The sequence below is a fragment of the Numida meleagris genome, chromosome 2, assembly GCF_002078875.1.
Source record: "Numida meleagris isolate 19003 breed g44 Domestic line chromosome 2, NumMel1.0, whole genome shotgun sequence".
NCBI lineage: Eukaryota > Metazoa > Chordata > Aves > Galliformes > Numididae > Numida > Numida meleagris.
Window position 1 is genome coordinate 46,532,648 of NC_034410.1, and position 23,141 is coordinate 46,555,788.

A 23,141-nucleotide genomic window follows, 5' to 3' on the forward strand; every position below is an offset into this window, starting at 1 on the left:
TAGAAGAAAAGCTGGCTATCTCTTGTGACAACAGTGGCTGAGTTCACAGTGTAGGACAGGACAGACTGATGCACTTTGCTGTGAGCGAGGCATGATTAGAAAAATGTCTGAAACCTTTGGTGTCTCCGACTTAGCTTGGTAAATAAACAGGCCCCAAACAAAACTTCCAGGGATGCTTTTATATACCGTGTGTGCTCTTATTCCTATGCTATATAAGTAGTACCTGCTGACATTCAGTCACTAGAGAATAGTTTTCTCTTGTTTGGCTGCATGTGGTATCTGAACTTCAGCTGGGTTATCAGCTTCCCTTTTTACTCCTGTTTTAAAATTCTTCTAACTATAGAGAGAGAGCATGTTTTTTAACAGGAACTTTTTCACTAGCTGTATTAGTTGTGGAGTCAATCTATCCACAAGAAGTGCTATTCTGTAATTAGAGATTTGTTTTTTAACCTGTGTGTGTGCTTGACTATGTAGAGTGTTTTAGGCTGAGCCCAACTTTTTATGGGTTTAGGTTTCAGCTTATGACAAAACTGTAGGTGAACAAGGTGTCAAGCATGCTTTCAGAAGTGATAGTAAAACAATGTAATTCAGGCTGTGGTTGACAGCTTGCTTCTACTAAAAAGGGAAGGTATAATTTCTTCTTCACGTTTCCCTTGTTCTTTCCCCTCTTTCCCCCCACAGCACTTTCGTTACTCCCTAATATGTGCTTTCACCGTCTTTCTTGTATTAGCACTGGTGCTGAGCCCTTGTGGAGCTTATTTCTGTTTATTAACCTTTTCTTTCTTTCCAAGGCTGTTTTCTGCCACTTTAGTGAGGCTGTAAGACTGACCTGTGAGCAGCCCTGCCCAGTGCCAGAGCTGGTGTGAGGTAGACAGGGGAGCATGTATGGAGGAGAGTTTTGGAAGGACTCCCTCACTCCATTTCGTAGTGCTCAGCTGCTCTGTAAAGTCCTCAGGTCTCCAGATATCACAGTGGTTGCCTTCTCACACAAAACCCAGCACCTGGTGTTTGCAAAGGGCTAAGAGCATTTGCACAAATGATTGTTGTGGCCCAGACAAAGTGACTTAACTTGTTACACCACAAGCTCGTTGGCATAGCTCATTTGATAGTTTACGTTAATATTAGAGCAGGAAACAGGAGAAACTCTGTGTTTAAGATTCTGCTGCTGAAAAAATAAGCCCGTGTGGGTGCTCTTATGTTTAAGAACAATCTATTTACTTAGCTTTAAAGTAGTATTAGTGGACTAGTAGAATCATAGAATCAAGGTCATCAAGTCTTACCATCAACTTAACACTACCAAGTCTTATCAAGTTCACCACTAAACCATGTCCCGAAGTGCATTGTCTGTGTGTGTCTTAAACATCTCCAGGAATGTGGGCTCACCACCTCCCTGGGCAGCCTGTTCAAATGCCTGACCACCACTTTCAAGAAAAATTCTTCCTGATATCCAATCTAAACCTCTCCTGCTGCAACTTGAGATCATTGCCTGATGTCCTGTCACTTGTCACGTGAGAAAAGAAATGGACACCTCTTCACTGCAGCCTCTTGTTAGGTAGCTGTGGAGAGTGATGAGGCCTCCCCTGAGTCTCCTCTTTACCAGGCTGAACAGCCCCAGTTTCCTCAGCTGCTCCTCATAGATTTGGCTTCAGTGCTGGGCCTTGGAGAACACCACCAGTGCTGGTTTGCCAGCCGGATAAGTCTCTGTTGACAGCAACCTTTTTTGGCCTGGCCATCCAGCCAGTTTTTTACAGTACATCTATCCAAGCCATGAACAGTTTCTCTATGAGAATGCTTTGGGAAACACTATCAAATACCTTGCTAAAGTCCACAGCATTTTCCTTGTCCGCTAAGCTTGTCGTCATCCAAGTGAAACTGATGTGATTCCATGCATACATATGTGCATATGCTGGCCTAAGCCAGCTGAGTTCTGGAGGCTTAGCCTAAGCTGTTGATGGAGGCAGAGGTAGTTGACACTGGCTGTCAGTCCTAAAGCACTTATTTTTATTCAGTTCCACAAATCAGGAGGTGGTAACAGTTTAAGCTGCCTCAAGTGTTTGCAAAGTGAGTTTGTTTCAACGCTGATTGAGATTCAACCACACAAATGCAGCCTTGCCACTTCATACAGATTCCTTAGATGTGAGAAGTATAGCTGGATCTGATACTGTTTTACTACCGGAGGAGCAAATTCGGTGCTTTGTCAGTGTTATCTCTGTTGTGTATTTAGCCTTTTTTAACTCTCTGAGGAGTAGAATCTGGCTGGCATCCCTGGGGCTGCTCTGGCAGGAAGGCGATGACACTATCAGGAGGAGACTGCTAAGGGCTGAGAGTTAGCTGCATATGTAAGCAAAGATGCCATAAAAAACATCTCCCTTGTACCCGCTGTGTTGTCTGACACTTTAAGTACTTCATTTAGAGTGAAGAAGTGGTGTGGGTGGACGGTGATCCTGCGGGTAACTAGAACCAATCCCACAGAGGACTTACATTCCAAGAAAGAGACAATGTACTGGACTTTTATTTTGGGACTGCTTGTCCTGGTTTCAAGCAAGATTTGTCCTGTTTTTAGCATTTTGGATTTGAGATGTATCTGACTGAGAGCTGAAAGAATGAAATGAAATTGGGAGAAACTGCCCGAGAAGAAATGCATCTTAATTTATTTGGCTAAACATCAGACTGCAGAAAACCTGCAATGAGGTGTTTACAGCAAAATTAACCCTTCTCTCTTAATCTGCAAGGGATTCCTCAGATTCCTTTGACAACTTAGGGTATCAGCCCATGAGCAAACAAACTAAGGAACCATAAATGCAGCTGTGAGTTTGCATTGCACTGTGCAGATGTGTTCAGTACCTGTTAGTACACTCACAATACTAGGTACTGTGCGCTGGTGACCTGTGGGTACAAGAGGCAGCTTGCTGCCAGGGGAGCACAATCCCCTGTGCTTACCACACAGTGAGACCATGCACATGAACATTGCCCGCAAAGCTGTGAGGACGCTGTAAGCGTACCCCATAGCTTACGCCATGGTAACTTTTTGATCTACCCTTAGCTTTATTTTAATTGGACATCTTGTATGAGCTTAACCAAAATAAAATGTTTAATACCCCCTCTTTCTGCCAGCAGGATTAGGAGGATGACTTACAGCATGGTTGAACTTTAGTTACTGCTAACAGCAGGGCTTTTTTTACTTGGAGGGAGAATGCAAAGTCGTGGTGGCAGAGCTCAGCAGTTGGTTCCAGTGGTTTAGGTCAGAATGTTCTTGTTATAAAAAATGTAGGGCCAATGGGATAAAACTTAAGTCCTCCAGATGTTTAATGACAGGTTTCAGCAAACTTACAAACTCTTCAACTATGTAGCACAACATCAGAGCCAGACACTGTGGACAGTATATTTCAAACAAATATTTAGAAATTGCCATTGGAAGCTAAACTTTGAAAAATATGAAATCATTCTCAAAAGAGTTCAGATTCATTAAAGTTACCAATTCCTTGAAGCTATGACAGGGAAAATACTGCGTACACATTAGCTCACGTGTCAAAGATGGAAGCTTTTGCATGCAAACAAGAGAAAATACTGTTGCTGTTTTAGTAAGAAGTTTTGTTCAGTGAACGTTTCATCTTTTTACATGTCTTAAACTCTATTTTCTTTCTCTTTCAGAATCGTAATGAGATAAAAAATGGAGCAATCCTTCGATTAACAACGTCTCCAGTGAGTTACCATTCTGTTCCTCTCTCCCTTCAAAGTAAAGATTTGATTAGTACAATCACTGTGAGCTACCTTACGTATTTTCAAGCTTTAGCCACACTATATCCCCCTGCATAGAACAGTGATTGTGTGGTCACTAGATGACTTGTGTTATCTTTTTTTTTTAATTAAGGGGCCAGTGGCGTGTCTGTGAGTGAAATTTTGTGATAGGGGTGATACAACTGAGTGTTTTTTTGTCTCTCACTTCTCTCCCACTGGGAACAGCTTTCATGTTGAAGATACCTTTGCTTCCCTGATGGCACTGCAGCCTCACTCAAGTTCTCTTGTCCTGCCTAAGAGCTCAGAGCCAAGAGAAAGGTTTGTGGGTTGAATCTGGAGAGCTCTTCTGGGCAGTGCAGGTCAGAGCTTTCCTGCTATCTGAGTTTCTACTGAGTGATCAGCAGCTGCAGTGTTGAGATAGTACTGGTTTTGATTTACTTTTTTTCAACACCACCTCCTCGACAGCTCCTCAAAAATCCTAGCAGAGTTACTGGTTGCCCTGTAGTGGCCTGTTTTCCTGCTGTGTTGAGCAGTACTATTGCCATATGCTGGAAGCATCTGTTAGTCCCAGAAGATGTATTGCTCTGGCAGCAGCAGTCACATTTCCTTACTGACAAACACAGTGTGCCATTAAAATGGTTTACTTCTTTGTGGTGGTGGTGTAGCTTCTGCAGATTCAAAGCAGTCTTATGGCCAAACTGTGTGCCCATGTACTGCAGCTCATTTAAGCAGGCAAGATGGAGCTGTGTTGGTTTAAACTTTGGCTTCTGTTGAATCTGTTAAGACTGTGGTCAGTTACTGCCATCAGATATGAAATCATGTCTATCTAGAAGCTACACAGAGATTACTGACGCTTTTCAGCTAGCAGGGCCTAGCCTCGAAGTAAAGAAACAGGGAAACATGTTATTGCTACAAACTTCCCAGGTCTTTTGGATATCACATAGATTTCCACTCTTCCCCAGGCAGCTTAGTTTGATGGTAATTTATTTCAGACTTAGGTGATTAAATTTGTAACACAGGTTTGTGTGTAAATGGAAAGTGAACAAGCAGATATGAAAATAGTTGCATACCTCTGAAGTTTTTAGTTAAGTGTGTGCAATATCAACCAACAAGAGTGTGGCTTTGTAACAGAAGGCACATTTAAGCAGCAACCACGTGGACAAACCCAAGGGATTTGCATTATCCTTTGCCATCTTTTTAAGGGTCATATACAGATCTTTACAGCCATAGGAGTAAGCAAGAGCTTAAGGCCATGTCTCTGTCAGAGTCTATGTGACTCCAAAGCCTCTTGCTATATATGTCACCATGATACTTCATGCATGAGAAGCCCCTTACATGTAGAATAAACGCCTTCTGGTGGAACTTCCTTAGTAATTGAAAGCCTCATCACCAGTTCCTAACTTTTGGGACACGTAAGGACAAAAATCCACTCCACTGAAAAAGGGCTGTCTATTGTCCATCTTGTGAAATTCAAACATCTGTGGTTAATCGGGAATCAGAGTGGTCCAAATACATTGCATCATTCTTCTGTGTGGAGTGAAAGTATGAGATAACTCATGGGATCCTTCCCTGTCTCAAAATCCACAGCGAGTTGCACCATGCAAAACTGAAAAGAGGCTGTGCTGTGACTCATCTGTGCAAACGGCTGACTGTCTTCATGGTCACTTGTGAAACTGGAAGTATGACCTTCAAACAGAAGGCAAATTTAGGATTTATAACACTTTCTACTAATAGCTGTGGGCGGGAAGGTGGGGCCTTGCATAAGACTCTCTGTTTCTTTGGTAATCTGACTTAGGTTTGGTCAGCCAAGACAGGGCTCCTTAGGATATTGGGCTTTTGCCTGTTTTCTTCCAAGTTATGGACCATGCTGGCACAGGCCTGCAGTTGTGAGTGACAAAGAGGACCTGATCTGCCTTCCTATTATGTGTTTCTAAACGGCTGGTCTACTTTCTAGTTGTGAGTACTGACCTTTAACCCTAAACTGGATACTTGTTTTCAAACATGTTCTGTTTTGTTTAAGTTTTTGTTAACTTTTTCCCGTAATCATGGAGGTAACTTGGATGGAGGTTTTGAAGGACTGGATTACTTTTGTCTGATTAAAGAGTGTTTGCATTCTTTAAATAGGGATAAAATAAAATGCTGCGTGCACTTTTCCTAGTGTCTTTGCTTTTAAGGTACTGCTGAAATGGTCATCATAGAGGTACCTAAAATAGATAGATTAAAGGCTTCTGAGCTGTGGTTTTTAGGCTGGTGACCCACACAATGCTTGTGTTTTACCCTGAGATGCTAACAGGCCATCTGCTTCCATTTTTCCTCTGAAATTCTGTATGAAAACAGCAGTAGTGGGAGGAGATAATGTGGAGAGCAGCCTGCAAGGTATACTTCCGCAATACAGGGAAGGTGTTTTCCTAGCTGCTGGAGCTGAGTGAAAAACGTTTTTCTCACCCTGTGATAATATTAAGGTTCTGATTTTTTTTTTTCCATCATGTCCTGCATCAGTATAAACCTGAACCTACCTCCTCCTTCCCTGATGTAAGAAAATCATAGCAAAAACACTTTTCAAAGGGGTGTGGGAATTAGAAAGGAGGGAAGATTAAAAGAAGTGAAGAAGAGCCACATTACAGATTATCCAGAGCCTAGGATGTGCCCTTGTAATTTCAGAGAGGTCTAAATTGCCTAATTCCTGGCTACTGTGGGCAAAAACATTTGTCCTGAACTTCACAAACCTTTTGAGACAACGTCTTTTTCCTTGGAGAGTTTAGAGGAGTAGTTACAGCCATTTCTGAAGGTTGCAGGAAGTTAAAATGCTTTTCTAGTGCTTAATTTTCATGCAACTTTTTACCATCAGAACCAATAGTCTGGCTATACACATTCACAGTTGCATTCCATGAGTCACTGAGAATTGAGCAATAAAGGTGAGATGTGATCTTCTGCGTTTGGTTGCTATTAGTCTCAAATTGTGAGTTGCTTGTCTACCCAGAGCAGGTACTATTGAAGATTAAAAGGAGGGAGCAAGAAAAAAGGCATTTTCATTTAGGAGAAATGCAATAGCATTTTTGGATTGGTGTCCTTAAAGTTAGGATTAGAAAGCCAGCTCCCCAAATCTGAAGTTAGATACGGTTTTCTAATCTCAGATAATTTTGGGTGCATGTATTAGAGCCCCTTTTTCTGAAAATCATTGTTAATATTGCAAGAGCAAAATCGCCATTCTGGTGTGCTGCTAAATCCATTATAAATGTTTGCCTTCGGAGATTTAGAGTGCGTCTATTTTAAACTTCTGTGAGTTAGAACTTTGTGAACACCAGTCGCCGGGCCGGGTGGGATTTGAACTGCCTCTTTGTTTCTGCACGTCTGTTTGCTAAGTTTGTGTGATTCTCTGAAAGGCTGTTTTTTCTAAACAATGCTATTTTTTCCTCTATAAACCACTCAGCGCACAGACACTCTGTTTCCTAGGTAACTTGGGTGCAGATTGAATTTCTCTCATATTATCTTTCTTCCAATATCATCTGTCTTATTTATTTTTACCCTCCTATCAACTTTCTTAACAATTCTTTGTGCTTTTGTGCATTTTTGCTGTTCTGTGACCCGTTTGTCTATTTGCATTTCTGAAGGGACTCATCCAGAGTTTCTTGTGTAACTATCTGCTTGGATTTGAACATATGTGACGCTTGAAATGCCAGATTGCTATTGCCTATTTTTGATACTCGTATTCCAGTGGATGGTGGGTAGGTGTATAAATGACCTGTAATTGCTCCTGACTGAGAGACTGTTTCAGAAGGGCAGCACTGACCTGCAGTGCAGCAGGAGCAGTCCACCCTTTTGCTGTCTGCGACTGTAGCTTTTGTCAGATCCTGCAAATCCTCATCGTTAGAACTAATCATTTTGAAAGGTTGCTAAAACTGGCAAAACTAAGCTAAGAAAACTGCTCTTTTTTTAAAAAATTTTTTTTTGTGGCTTTCAAACAGAACTGATTATCTGAGCACTGTTTATTTTAAAGTAGCTTCTTGGGTACTTAGGAAAACAGGGCTTGTTCAGGAACCAAATGCCTTTAATGTTGAATCAATGGGTTGGCTTTTCTAATGAGGCATTTAGAGTGCCTAATCATTCGCTTTTTTCACATGCTTTTCTTTGTTTCCCTTGCTGGGGATCAGTTGAACCCTCCAACCTCTGAGGTGTCTGTAGGCAGCTGTATGAGCATTTCTGGCAAGAGCAATCATGTAATTAGGGGTGCTCCCCCAAAACTCATCCTGGTGCTTTCCCTGAATGCTTTTACAGTTGAGAGCATTGTGTTGGGCTTTTTTTTCCTCTTATCTGTGATTTACGCAGATATGTATTAAAGAATTGTAGGGGGTTTTCTACCAGTTTTTACTTATGCATCTAAATACTCTAATGAGTAAAAGTTTGGGGATCTAACCTCTGTGCTCAACTGACTTAATGATCTTTAAGTCTGGTAAATACATAATTATTTGCAGGTCAATGATGGTGATTATATTTATCATGTAATGATGTATTCATTATTAAACTCTATACCAAGAGCACTGAATGTAGAAGTTGGTAAGCTACTTTTGTATCTATCTGCACATAATGTAAGAGGAAGCTTTGAGACATGAAGTTGTCTTTTATCTTTTTGTAGATAAATGTTTTGTCTTGTGTTTTCAGGTTTCCTAAGTAATATTTTAAGTAGTAAAAAAAAATTGGCTATTCCAATGCAGGGGAAGGAAGAAACAGACATTGCTTCTCAAACATTCATAAGTAGCTACTGATTACATTAATGTCTTGTAGACATATTTGCGTAATACATATGGCTGTACATCTATAATGCTTTTATCTTTGATTCAGTACACGACTCTAGACATGGCCATTTCCCTGTACCTCTGTTTCTGCTTCCATAACAGTGCATTACAGTTGTACAGTGCTTCAGACACAGAAATTATGCTTGCTGAGTATTTGCATAAAAATGTTAAAAATTAATGCCTTTCCTAATTAAAATGGGATCTCATTGCCTACCTAGCATCAGATGCTAGTCAGGCTCACTGAGTTTGTTGAATCTAGCATACAGTGATGGTTACATAAACGCCTGCTCCTCCATTGCTTCCTGTGAGTACTGAATTGTAGGTGAAGTGGTAGTGACATGCCAGGAGAAGGTAACAGTGTAAACCAATACAGAGTTTTGACATGTACTGATTTAAAAGAAATCACAAAAGTGCACATTTGGTTATTAGAAAGCTATATTTGGTAGTTAATGATAGTCTATATATCCTTTTTTTTTTCTAGCAGAAAACAATGTGAGTAATATCTTCAGAGAAGATGAAAATGCTCCTATTTGATTTTATTATTCTTTTTATAAAGAAGAAAGAGGAAAAATGATCACATAATGGTAAAAGAGCTACGACAATTTTAATCAATAGAGTCCAGATTTCTTCCCTAGCACACTGATGTTTGGAATCTTTATCTTCCCTTCTGCCCTGGCTTGCTGTATTTTGTATTCTGTGTGCATATGTGTAATAACTTGCTTTCAAAGTTTGATGCACAAAATCTTCAGTGCCAAAGAAGTGATAATTTGTTCAAAAGAATCCTTTGTTAGGATGATCTTGGGATTCCTAACCTCCAAATGACTATTTGAGTCTCTAAGCAAGCCACATCTTGGATTTAGGTCATTAGTTTTCTTTTTAATCTGTCAATCTCATCAAGCTGCTCCTTTTAAGCACTGCTTCTCTCTAAGGGCAACCTTTCTGGCTGTCCTTGGAGCAAGTCGTTTTAGACTAGACATACAGCTTATGTCTCTTGATAACCTTTTGAAATCCTTGGGCTTCAACAGCACGCATTCTGCAAGTTTTCTCTCTTCCTGCCTTTCTAAACAGGAGAGCAGTTAATGTTCTTTCATTTACTTGAACAGACGTGTTTCTGTTAATTCCCTCATAATAGTTCTCAGTTGGGCAGATTTTATGTATTTATTTATTGTTCTTACTTGAATGATATTTCAATAAGAGCAGAGACATGGCAGCTAGTTCTACAGTTGCTTTAATGAGCTGTGCTCTCTGTCCATCCACCGATGGGCTGTAAATCATTGAAATATCTCCCTGGTAAGTAGTTAAACCATATTTCATCTGAGTTTCATTTTGTAATGCAGTCATAAATGAGCTGTACATTCCATAAGCATATATGAATGCTATGGCAACAAGGCCTAGGTGACTTGAGAGAATTGCGTGGTATTCACTGAAGTAATGTTTTCACCCATCGGGCATTTGCAATGACAACAGCCAGCACTATTTCTGGCCATGTTTTCAGTGAGACACATGTACCAATATTTTTGCTGACACAAATATTTGTTTACCTCTTTAATCAAGATCTGCTCTGCCATTGCCAGTTCTTTTCCAATATTAGATGGAATAAGGTTTGTTGGATGCAAAACTTGTTTAATATACATCAAGGACAGCTGTGTAGAAACTTTGCTCATGGGACATTTAGCATTGGTATAGTCTGATACAGACTATGGTATTAGTAAGTTCTCTTTTATGTGCTTAAGGCAGGACTCTACCACGTTTGTGACAAAGAGACATTGCATTATAGATTTTGTGCTCTTTGGAGGAGGCTACACTGTCTCAGATTTAAGATTATGTTTCGATTTTAGCATTGTGAATTGCAAACTCTCACTGGCTTCACAGAACCCAGGGCTAACACATCTCTGTTGAAAGGCTGGTTCTGCTGCTGTTTGGCAGTGTAGGTGAGCTGTTAATGTGCATTCCTATACCAATATTCTCAGTTTTGGTGAGAGAGAAGGTTGGTTTTTTCCAGCTAGGGGTTGATTCCTGTGCAGTGGAAGTTTAACTGGCAGCAGCAGTTCCCATCCTCAGGCGGCTTTGGTGGAAGCAGGGTTCCCCCCACAAAGGGAGGGGGAAACATGGCAAGTAATAAGCTGTTGTTAATGTGTATGAAGATGAGGAGTTGTTTATGCACCAGTCACAGGGGTGATTGCTCCTGTCGCTGTTCACATATCCTCTCTTGCTTGCTGCTGTGCTGTATATGAGGTCACCATACCCACTTGTCTAGTCACAGCTCTGCTGCCCAAGTTTCAGCCCCTCCAGTTTGCTGGTTGAACAGCTCAGGAATGCTGCTCAGTCACAGCGAACCTGGTGTTTTGTTCATCTTTGCAATTTGTTTTATTTTCATGAGGTCCTTCAGAAGACCTTCCCATGGAGAGCTGGGAGGACTATAGGCTTCAGTAGGCAGGTAGAGAGCAAGTAGGGGCGGTACTCTCTCAGAGCCACGACAGATGGAGGAAGATGTGCGCTGACCTTAATGAGTTGAATAATTTAAGCAATCTTTTCCAAAGTCAGAGGAGTATAGCTCCTAGGGCAATACTGAGGATTTTCCAAAGTACTTCATTTCTAAGGTAGAAAGGAATTCAGACATTGCATGTATTCTGAGAAAGAGGACATTTTTCATCTCTGGATCTTCCTGTTATACTGGAGAGTCCTGAGAATAAACAGCTCAATTAAGGCTTTTTTTTTCTGGTGAGGTAAGAGTTGGCAGTTGAACTTGCACTTCTTGCAGTAATAGCAGTTGCCATGAGTTTTTCTAGATGCTTGTACAATAATACTTTATCAGTACTTCCTTACCCACTCTAAAGGATAAGAAGCAGAAGATTTGGAGGAAGTATTTTGTGGTTACCTAGGAAGCTGGAAATTGGCAGAATATATTTTTATTTTTTTCTGTAGGTTTTGGCGAATGATTTAGCCTATCACCTGCTTATGTGTGAGAAAATATTTTTCTTATTACCATTCAGACAGCCATTGTCATTACAAGGAGAAGACATAAGCCATCATTTCTCTACTGCAGCTCAGACCAGTTGATGAGAGTGGGTAGCTTAGGTGGCCAAGAGACAGTTTGGATGACATAATTCTGCCTTATTATAGATAATGTAACTGCTATGGCTGTACCACCTAATGCTTAAGGCATAGAATAGCCTCAGACTAAAGGATGTTCTTTTTCTCTTAGTTGAAGGTGCTAACCACAGTTATAGTATCTAGAAGTTATTTCTTCCCTGTACATGCTTCTTTTCAGCAGATATGTTCTGACCAAAATCTGTGTGTAGAACATACATTAATTTTTATTTGTAAACAATGGAAAATAACAAACTTTTCTGATCTGAGAGAGTATTGGGACATTTAATTTATTAACGTTTGTAAAGCAGTTAAGATTATGTTGATAGGAATTTTCATCTGTATCAACACCACAGTTTTATTTTTTCTGTGTTCTGTTTAAATGTCCAGTATCTGAGGATCTTGATCTGCAGAGTTGATCATCTCTTGATCATCTTCGTGAAGGGTATATAAATTCCTTGATCAGAAAACGAATTCTCTGTCAGCACAGCCTTTTTTTCCCCCCTATTTTGATTCTTCTTTTGCTGAGAAAAAATAATCTCAGAGAAAATAATTGTGAGCAGGATTTACCATAAATCTAGTTTTCTAACAACACATAGCTTCTCATTTACCTTTCATTCAGTGCAGATAAGTGAATTTTGGAAAACAGAGTTTTGCAAGTATCTGCATATAATGTGGAGGATTGGCTAGATTTACTGGCTGGACTAGAGATTAACTGATGCTTTTGGGTATTGTGTTCAGGTAATTGAAATAATCAAATTGAAAATGGGAGATGTAAAGTACTTGTACAGCTCAACAGAAAGACAATTTAATACTCTTCATTTAAATATCCCTTTAACTTTTTTCATATAATCGGTGTTCAGTTTGGATTTTTTTTTGTCTCCTCGTACTGTATTTAAAGTGTTAACGGGCAGAGTAGCAGTAGATATTGAACTACTACTAGTAGTAGATATTGATCAAAGATGTGTGAATGGTAACATCACAGTATGTGGGAAGTAATCATTCCTATGCTCCTTGTAGAGAGAATACAGGGTTTCAAATGGATGGTGGACAAATGGGAGAGAAATGAGGAGGAAGGAGCAGAAGACTTGATGCTGGGCTCTCTTGATATAACCTGATTAGGACAGTATATGGTCTTTGTTACTAAAGGTCACAAGAAGTACGTAAACCGATGTTAAGTGTTCACAGGAAAAAAAAATGCTGCCACTGGTATGCTGAGATTGTCTGATATGATTTATTTTATTTTCACTTCTACTTCCATTGATGTGACACATAAGCTCTTCAAACCAAAGGCTGTCTTGTCTTCCATAATGCTTGCATTTTGCCTGCCACGGTGGTATATCTATCCATTTCTCAACTTACAATTTTGCAGCATCCCAAATAACTATACATAATGGTGGAGTAATAAATGAGTAATAGAATTTTGTAAAAATAATATGCATTTGAGCTACTTGAACATTTCAGAGCATGCAAGTGTTAAATATCATTAATATCAAGCATGGTCATCATTCCTGTTTGTGCTAACATTTTATTCATTATTGCCATTGTTACAAAAGTTATTTTGTTTTTATTCTGTATGTTTTATTTCTCTTTCAGGCTCAAAATGCACAGCAGCTCCATGAGAGGATCCAATCTTCTAGTATGGATGCGAAGTTAGAAGCACTGAAAGACTTAGCCAACTACTCAAGGGATGTTACATTTGCCCAAGAGTTTATAAACCTAGATGGCATTTCTCTCCTAACACAAATGGTTGAAAGTGGCACAGAGTAAGTCTTCCATTTAAATTATTATGTGGAATGTGGATTGGCTCTTTCTGATTGCCTAAAGTATATTTATATACATCTTTTAAGATGACTTAAAATGAAAGATCTATGCAATTCTCTGCTGTTAGGAGAGTATATCCATTTTCAATGAGAATATATTATGTATTTTTAATTTTCCTTAACAGTGGGCTGGTGGGAGAAGGGGGTGAGCAAAGTAACAAGTACCCACTATGCTGTAAAATTCTGAGGAAGGATGTGGTCCCTGTTTCTTCCCTTTACAATTGAAATAAATCGCTGACAGTACGATTAAAAGCTGATGTTTAAGTGATGTTGTGTGAAAACTGTGTTTTAAATTTAGTGTTTCTCAGAACACTGCAGAGCCTGTAACAGCAAAACCTAGTGTTAGCATCTTATTTCTATTTTTATTATTTTAATTCTGGCTGACGTTTGTCAAATGATAATGACTTTTTGAAACTAAGAGGTGACATCTGAAAATATTCTTTACCAGAACATCTTGCCAATTTTCACCACTGGTGAAACTTTGAACTGTGGTACCAAATGACTTTCTGTTGTCTTAATGTGGATGCTACAGTGAATGTATCAGCTGAATTGTTGCACTATTAAATTATGTTTTAACAGTTAATACTTCAAGTAGACTTTTGAATTCAAGTAAGAGTTTTTAGTGCTTTGCAGTGTCAACCTCTACTACAAGTGAAGAAATCAGTAATTCCCACACACTCTGCTGAGAGAAAGTAAATAGTCTAAAAATAGCTTTCTCATTCACTGAGGATATTCAGTCTTGTGGACTAGACATCAGAAGCCAGTTGCTGCAATCAGTCTAAATCTCCTTTCAGATGCGCTTGTGTTTCCTCAGGTTCAGGAAAGTGAATAATGTATGGAGTAAAGTAAAATTAGTAAATGGGCTTCGAAATATAATCATCTGTTATGATCTCATGCAAAATGTACTGGAAATTTGTCCCTGCCTCCCCCAAAAATATCTGTCCAAACTATAAATAGTTTGTTATGTTGGAAAATGTAAGAGCATATTCTTGCTGATCACTGCCTATTATGCTTACAATGATCCACTGGACTTCAAATCCTCACTGCCTAACTCCAGTGGTACACTGGAGTTACAGTATGTCCTGGTTTTATCTTTAGTGTTTTGGGCTTATGGTCTTTATTTTTTGCAGTGGTGTGGTCTGTGGGATGTACTATGTTAATTTAGTATCTAGAAGCCTTTTTTTTCCATACAGTTGTCAATCATCTTATGTTCATGTACTTTGTGTTTAGGGACCAAATTAAATTAAAACTAAAGATAGGCTTAAGTTAGTAAAAATACAAAGTTACATCCACCACTTCCCAATGAATTAATGCAAAATTATATGGAATGGGCATGCGCATATGTGCCTATAAAGAGCACAAGCAATTTAAAAACTACTGTATCTGTAGTTTGTTTTGTCATGGATTTAGTTAAATGGCTTACTTACTCCGCTGCAGAAGGTGTTTAGATTACAGTGTTTCACTTTGTATTAAAACAAAGAACATTCTTTCTTTTTAAATTTTTTTAACATTTCTTTTAGCTACATCAAGGCTAAAGCAAGTGCCCTCCCTACTCTTCAGATGCGACTATATTATTGTTTTGTAGCTGAGAGCTAGGCCAAACTGCACCATACTGGTCTGGATTAAAAATAACATTCTGGGAGGGAAAACTACTTTAACCAACACTGATATTGAAAGAAGTATGCAGCAACTTGTCTACTAACAATTCCTACTGAGGGCACACGTTTTCAAGTACATAGGAGGCTGGTAGGCTGCACTAGTCCTTCGCATTACAATTGCTGTTTTTTAGAAGTGACTTTTGTTTGGAGGAATTTCGGATTCTTCTTTTTAATTGGTGTAATATATCACCAAAGAGGCATTGATCATTCTATTTGTCTAATCTATTTCTCAGTGTTTCTGCCTGCAGGGAGAAATGCTGTCTAGATCAGACATTGAACTAAGATGCAGACAGTAAATATTTCCCGCATCTTCACATCTTGATGAGCACTCAGTACTGACTGCAGTCTTTTTCATGCTTACCAACTTAGACATTCTGCGGATTCTGAATGGTCCAAGCTTCTGTTTTTAACTGAGTCTCCTTTTGTGAACGGACTTCACAGAAGTGTAGCATCTGTGCTACAGTATACATTCCATTATACTTCTATGCTTTGCATCACTGTCTGATAAATGCATGTTTAACAGTACTTGAGATTTAATGAAAGCAGCAAATCCTGATATCAAGAGATTCAGTAACCCAAGCCCTCTGTGGCACTGCTACTTCCCTTTCTGGTTTGACTTCAAGGTATTGATCCTACTTCAGAGGTCATTCTTTGGACTTCTGATGTTTTAACACATTAAGCCAATAGAGGAAGTACTTCCACCAAAGAATCCTTAATATAGTTTTTGTTTCTTTGGTTTTTTACTTGATTATTACAACAAAACAGCTTGTCAAAATGGCCTGTGAACAAACTCTGTGTGGGATATAAAGAAGAAAAATATAGGGAGGAGAGGGTTGAACAAACAGCAGTCTGAGTCTTCTAGGGTGACAAGGAAAAGCTACTGGAATCAGTAAAATGTCCTCGTATGTTCTCTAGTCCTGCTTTTGCTTGGCCCCATTACAGTACTATTAACAAGATGTCCCACAAGATGCTGGCCAAACTGGATGGCCTGGCTGAAGGCCTCACACTGTTAGCTTGCGTGCTGGGCCTTGTGGGCTATGCTGCTGACCACATCATGGAAATACTGCAAACCAAAAAGCTTTCTTTCCTTCCCTTCCCCATCCCAGTACTTGCTACTTTCTTTTCCCTAATGGTATTTTTAACTGGCCATAGGCTGGCTTACCCAAATGATTGTATTAGCATAATGCAGTGAGGCCAGTATTGGAGGAGGAAGGAGCAGACAGAAGTTTGAGGAAAGGACAGAAACTTCTTTGGCCATTTCAGAAGGCAATGTATTTTGTAAAGATACCCTTAGGGTATATCATTACTGTGGAGGTATCTTACCCACCACTGAGTTACTGTTCAGTCAGCCTTGACTGAATGACATTGCAACTCAGCCATATAGCTGAGGAACCCTGATAGCTTCTTGCTGCTGTGCGTAGTCCAGCTGGTCCAGCTCCAGGCCTTCTTCTCCCACTACTTATATGCTAACCCTTGCTCTCCAGAGCAGCCCTGCTGCCTTCCTTGAATTTATTCTGTTGTCTGGATGCTTCACAAAGACAGTTCAGCTTGTTAACTTGAGAAATATGCAGTTTGGTTTTGCTCTTTTTGAGACTTGCAGCTACCAGAAAGGAAGAGGACATGAATAAATGCAGAAAAGGTGTATGGGTTTTTTTGTGTTTGTTTGTTTGCTTTCCTCTATGTCTGCTCTGGTCTTAGAGCCCAGAAATTGGCATGAAGTCTGTGAGGGATCGCAGGGGATGAGCTATTCCCCATGAGTCTGATGCTGTTCTGCGTGCAGCCTCTTGTGTGCTATCCTGGCTGCCTCTGGGTTAACGCAGCTGAGGAGAGCCCTGTGTTGGAAGAGCCCAGGTTGAGTGGGGCCTCTGTTCATGGTGTGGTGCAGCTGTGCTAGAAATTGATGAATTTTGTTAATTCAAGCTTTATTCTCTATTTTCCCCAAAGGGGCAAACAGTGTTCATTAAAAGTACGATCATGCTCAGTGTAAGGTTGCTCTGAGGTTTTCTTTGCGTGTGGAGCTCATGTTAGGGGCAGCTCTTACGTTATAATTTGAGCCTGTAATTAAATTTCAGAGGGCAGCCTCTGGAAATCAAGACTCCAGCTATAACTTTCAGCAAGAGGCCTATGCTGTATTTATAGTTGACTTTATTTATTGTGCTACTTACTAATTATTTCAGTGAAGCTGATCCCTATAAAAGTACAGTTGCCAGAGCAAGGGAATGAAAGTCCTGTGTTTTTAGTATTTTGCTGGTGATGAAAAGTAGTAATGCAAAAACTTGACAAGAGCTAACAGTGTTTCCTATTTAATTTTCCATATGCTATATCTCTGAGTATTGAAGGAAGTTAGAATGTATAAAAAAATAACCTTTCCAGTTTGTTGATAATGCAGCTTGAAAAATAACAAACTGAGAGAGGTCTTTTTAGATTTTTTAAATCATTATTTTGTTTAATTATTTATTTATTGTGTATCAAAAGTGTTTTCAGTGCTTTATGTAGTTAGATAATTTGGGCCAGGTCTCCTTGAGTGCCTGCTGCTTAGAGCAAAGGAACTGTAGGCATGGTGTGTGCTGGGGCAAAACCATAGGGGTTGGTTGTGAGCAGGTTGTAGGGTATATGGGGCTCTTGGGAATTTGAGAGAGCATCTTGTCAGAGTGGATATATTTATCTTATCAGAGATGCAGCATGTCTTAGAAACTGTTCACATTTTTGTTTTTCCTTCAGGCTCATTCTTGTTTCCAGAGCATGTTGTGAGTCTCTTATTAAACAGTAACAAAAAAGTTTGTATTGGGTTTATTTTTGTTGTTCATGTGACCTCTAAGTTATAGGAGAGACTGCAATGCAAGTTAAGTTGTCAAGAACAACTAAATACTGATTTCTTTTTAGAATTATCCATGATGTTGAATTTATTTCTTAGACTTGGTGCATCCTTATCACAAAAACGGGTATGTGTACAAACACAGTTGTTTTCCTCATAAGAGACTTCAGAAATAGCTTTCCATAGCTCTCCTAGCAGTAGTTTTCATTTGAAGCCCAGTTCCTGCCTGTTTGAGGGAAGCTGAATATGCTGTCTATCTGGTTGGATGTGTAGATAGTGTATAAGGGAAGAGTAGGGAGTATATTCTTCTGCTCCCCTCCACAGAGTGCAGTGCACTAAAAGGAGGGAGAAGGAAGGCAATGTTAGAGGCTCCTAAATACCATGCTGACTGATGAAAAATGCATTCAGGGGCCAAACTGGAAGAAATTATCGTGTCTCTTTGCTACCTCATCTGAGATAATGTAGGCCACTCAGAGAGATATTCCACAGACTAGTCCAGAATTAATATTTTTGGAAAATTACAGCTGTATAGTCTTTCTGATGTTACAGACTGGTAAAGATGTGGTATTTTTTTCCTTGATGTATCAGATGAGGTGTGTAACTGACAGAGTCAGCCTTACTTAAAAGGGCAAAAAGAATCCCACTGGTTCCCCATAAAATAAGATAAGGCCATAAATATTGGACAAGCCAATAAATATTGGAAGCCATAAATATTGGAAGACTGAAGAGTTAATAAAAGGAATCTGAATTTATTTTTGTCACTACCAGTAATAATAATAATAATAATAATCTCATGACTAGGAAGAAAAGCAGGAAGACCTATGCAGAATTTTCAGTACTTTTTTTTTTTTTTTTTTTGGCAGTATTTCTGTCTCTGTCACTTGTCATTTGGCTGAAATCATAGGCAGTTTTTTGCCAAAAAGCTGAGACTAGCTAAGACTATGCAACGCCTAGCTGTCTTGACAGTAACCAGAATTATTTCTGTTGCTTTTGGGAAGGGAGTTCTTCAGGGATCTGCTTCATAGCTGTGGCTATACTGAGTGGCTGTATTGTAGCACAGGAGTGTGCTGATTGATGCTGCTCGGACATGGTTGCACGTTGTCTGGTTTTAATTTTTAGGGAGATGCAACTGCTTAGTGTACAAATCAGAGAGGAAAAACTTGTTTCAAATAGTGGTGGTTGTTAAATTTTGTCATTTTGCTATTGAAATGCTATGATAAATGTAGTTATATCAGATTCAGGTATACTTTTCAATAAATGTACATTTGTATGGGTCTTTTACCTCTCAACTAAGAGGAGTCATCTACTGAACAGACAAGCAGTTGTGGAGTTGGCTGCTCTACAACTGGACATCATCAAGATGGCAATTGTGCAGACTTTAAGGACAAATTGCATTGTTCAGTGATATACTAGCTCTTGGCTTGTCTTACCGAGATAATGCAGTATGCCAGCCCAGTGGAAAATGGAATGTAGGTTGGAGTTATTCCGACTTTAGCACGCTTTTTGGGACAATTGCTCACATACCTGCTAATACATTTTTCCATCCCAGTCTGATGAGTATTTCAGTACTGCTGTCAAAACACTTAGGCTGCCTGTGCTCACAGCCACTTGTTCCTGTCCTGCTTTGTCTGGAAAGTTACACCAAACTATTTATTGCAAGACTGGAAAACTGGTCTAGATTATTAAGAGTAACAATAAAGGCTACTTTTAATAGAATATCCCTTAACCCAGTTCAGCTCCCTTACTGAGCTCATCTTGTTGCCCCAGAAAACAGTTATACAAGCACAGATGACTGTATAAGTGGAAAACGAATTTTTTTCAGAAGATGTGCACAGCACTAAGCTAGTCGGTCTTTGCTAAATGAAATAGTCCTTTTCTACCCTTCTCTGCTGCTGACTGCATAGTCCCTGCTCCCTCTTTTGGTCATCTCAACCCTTGGTCAGCTCCACTGCTCATCTGACTCCTTAGTGTGCCAATTCAGTTTGCTAATCCATTGGAAAATAAGCCAGCCAATGGAGGGAGGAAAATAATTTTTGGTTTTGACAGCACTGGGCTATTAGGCTCAGTCATTCCTGCAAATTTTCACCTGGAAGCACAGATTACTTAATCTGACACTCCTGCCAACGTTAATTCCCATCCAACAGGGACTTTGTGCAATCTTCATTTCTTAGCGCTTCTGTAATGTCGGGAGTGTGTGACCATTGTCTGTGAGGCAGAAATCCAGAGCAGTATATAAAAATTAGGTAAACCTGTTATTCCGCTGCAGAGATGTTAATGATGGGAGAATGAACCATAACACCTTTGGACGGAAAATGAGGACAGCTGTTGCGGCCTGCATTCCCCTCATCCTACCTGGTTTTACTCCGGGGTTCTTCTTCTTTCTTGACCTGAGCTTAAAAATATTAGCATTTGAATGTCCCTAGATAAGTATTGATTTCAACACCTTGTTGACAGAAACAAGGGAGAAGAGAGGAAGCAGTAATGCTGGTTTTGGTTTGGCAAGCACTTTTGTAAAATGTGATTAAAAAGAGACATTCTGCAGTAGATTTATGTTTCTAAATATTCTTCAGAGTATCAAGTGGCAGACAAAATACATCAATTCATCTTTTTTTAATTCCATATGAAAGTGGTTTTTTTTTTTTTCGAGGAAACAGCAAAAAATAGGAGGAAAGCTTAAAATCTCCACTTCTGCAACTTTTCCAGAATGTTTTTGTATTGAGTTGCGGTGGCTGTGGGTTGTTGTGGTGGCTGTGAGAAGTGGGAGTGCTGCTGTTCTCCTTCATAGTCATTTCGCAAGTTCATCCTAATAATACATTTTAACGACTGGCCACAGCAATTCCTGGACTTTATGTGATAGCCACACCTAATACAGAGGGAATCCACAAATGAACTCCTGTGTATTTGTCTTGTTGTGATTCTTAAGCACTGCCTCTTACCGAGGGCAGGGGCTTGTTTGCCTGGAAAGCAGTAACCAAATACAGATGTAATGTTGTTAACAGATCCTCCATCCATTATCCAGTCAGTTTTTGTTATGTCCAGGCGGAAGTTCTCATGCACTTCTTCTACCTTTGCTAGTAATGACCCTCACAAGGAACATAACTGCAAGGAGAACTTTTATCCTCGGTGGTATTTTTATCCCTCTCGGCATGTATTTAAGCAGTGCAGGTTCAGATACTTGGTTGCAGCTAACTCCAGTGAGTGTGTACTGACTACAAAATTTTTAGCAGTTTTCTCCAGTGTCAACATGCCTTTATTGTGCAGTGTGTGTTACCCAGCTGTCAGTAAGATTTGGAATATTTTTGGTCATTGTACAGTGGATTTTTTTGCACATGAACAGGTAGGAGTTGATCCAGGTAGGCCCTTGCTAAGCTGGTCTCTGCTGGAAGCCATTTTCGACGTAATTTAACCTGTCGTGCAGTGTGAGCAAAGTCTGTATGGCTTGGGGAGGTCCAAAGGGAACTGCTGCTCCTTGGGATTCAGCTAGAAGTGTATCACAAAGTTCCTCTGAGGCCAAACAGGGAACATATTATTGTAGCAAAATGTCTAATCTGGTAACTTGTCGTTAATGTTTATTTGGCATTATGTTGGCATTTGCTTTGTGACTTCTCCCCATATTAAAATTGCTGTCTGCTTTTATGGCTTTCACTACTATAGCATGTGAACCTTTCATAAATGCTAGTTAATTTGTCTTCATAATGTTTGTGTTTGACCATGGTTTTATTCACGTCTGTCTAAGCGCAATTAAGAGACAGCTTCTAAAAAATGATAAATATAGTCACCAAGCTCATCACAGTCTTATTCTAGATCACCAAGATTTTCAGCATTTTTGACCATGCCTATGATAAGTTTCCCAGGAAGTGTTTTACAGAACTGTCTGGTTGCTACCAGGAGGAATAGCAGTTGTGTATATATAGAAAGAAGAAACCTGATGGAAGTGGTGGACTGTACTTGTTCCTTTCCAGATTGCCTTGCTGGAAGAGTTGGCTTGATTACCCCTTGAGCATTAGCTTCAGCGCAGTCTGTGGGTGAACATGGGCAGAATTCCTTTTAATACCAAGTTCTTTAGGCCTTTAGTTTAATGATGGGATGAAAATAGCATGCACTCCTTTAGATAATGGCCTCTGCTTGTTTAGTGGTGAAACAAGTGCATATGTAACCATCCTGTATGATATTACTGCAGCATTTGGTGTTCTTGATTGCTGCTCTTTTCACAAGCACAAGTAACAGAGATTGATTGAAATTGTTTGCTCTAATATGAGTGTTATTTTTCCTCTCAAGTCAAAATGTGCTTTGTGTTGCTTCATCAGAAAAGACCGATATAATTAAATTTTCTCCGTATTTTCCTTTCATATTGCATATCTTCTCATCTCAAGTTAACTCATTTCCAGTTGGCTCAAGGTGGGGAAGGATTCTGCAAATGCTAAGAGAGACACTGTCTAAATGTTTTGTTCTAGGATTAAGATATTTATTCTTTAATCCCTGAATTTAGTCATGAAGACAATGCACCTGATTATAGCCTGTTGTGAAGAATCTCTGGCAAAACTGGGACTGCCTTTTGAAGTTCCACCAGTATACAAACACCACTCTTTTTTTTCCTCTTTGATGTCAGAAAGACGCAGAACCAATTTCAAATTTACTTGCCACTTAGTTCAGAAGGATGCTATGAAATTTTGTTGGCATGTGCTGCATAAGGTTGCTTGGATCCATGCACGCTTGGGAGCTGACAAAACACATTTTGGATGTTGTTCTTGTTATGGTTTAGCGTAGAGTTTCCTGCATCAAGGAAGCACTCCCTTAGCAGAAGCGCATGAAGGACATTCTGCTCAAGTTGGGCTCTCTTACTGTATATAGTACTTTAAGCTTTTATGCTACTAAAGCATATTGAGGGGGAACTTTCTCCCCTTCTTACAGATGTATGATTCTCATGTTACTTGTTTGCTGTCATTACTGCTGGCTACACAGATATCTGGGGCAGAAGAAATAAAAAAGCCATGAAATGCAGTAACAAAATCCTGTCATTTTTCTAATTTGAGCTACAGTAGCCCATTCTGTGCCGGAATACATGGTTACCACTTCCATCGTTATCTTCAGGCATAAATATTTCAGCTAACAACTAGCAGTGACTGATTTCAAGCTGCTGTACCTGTGATGCTGTATTTGTGTCTTCTCCAGCCTCAAAACTGCCCTCCCTGAGGGCACTTCTTCCTGAAAAGACACTACATAC

The 23,141-nt window shown here is 39.6% G+C and overlaps 1 protein-coding gene across 7 annotated transcripts in view; it reads left to right on the forward strand.

The window, feature by feature from the left end:
• ELMO1 (engulfment and cell motility 1) overlaps positions 1-23,141 on the forward strand; it is a 302,503-nt gene that overhangs the window by 70,230 nt on the left and 209,132 nt on the right. For all 7 annotated transcript variants that reach the window (XM_021385868.1, XM_021385867.1, XM_021385872.1 and 4 more), the window contains 2 exons: positions 3,652-3,702; positions 13,218-13,387. In XM_021385868.1, coding sequence (XP_021241543.1) covers positions 3,652-3,702; positions 13,218-13,387 — 221 coding nt within the window. The remainder of the gene's footprint in view (positions 1-3,651; positions 3,703-13,217; positions 13,388-23,141) is intronic.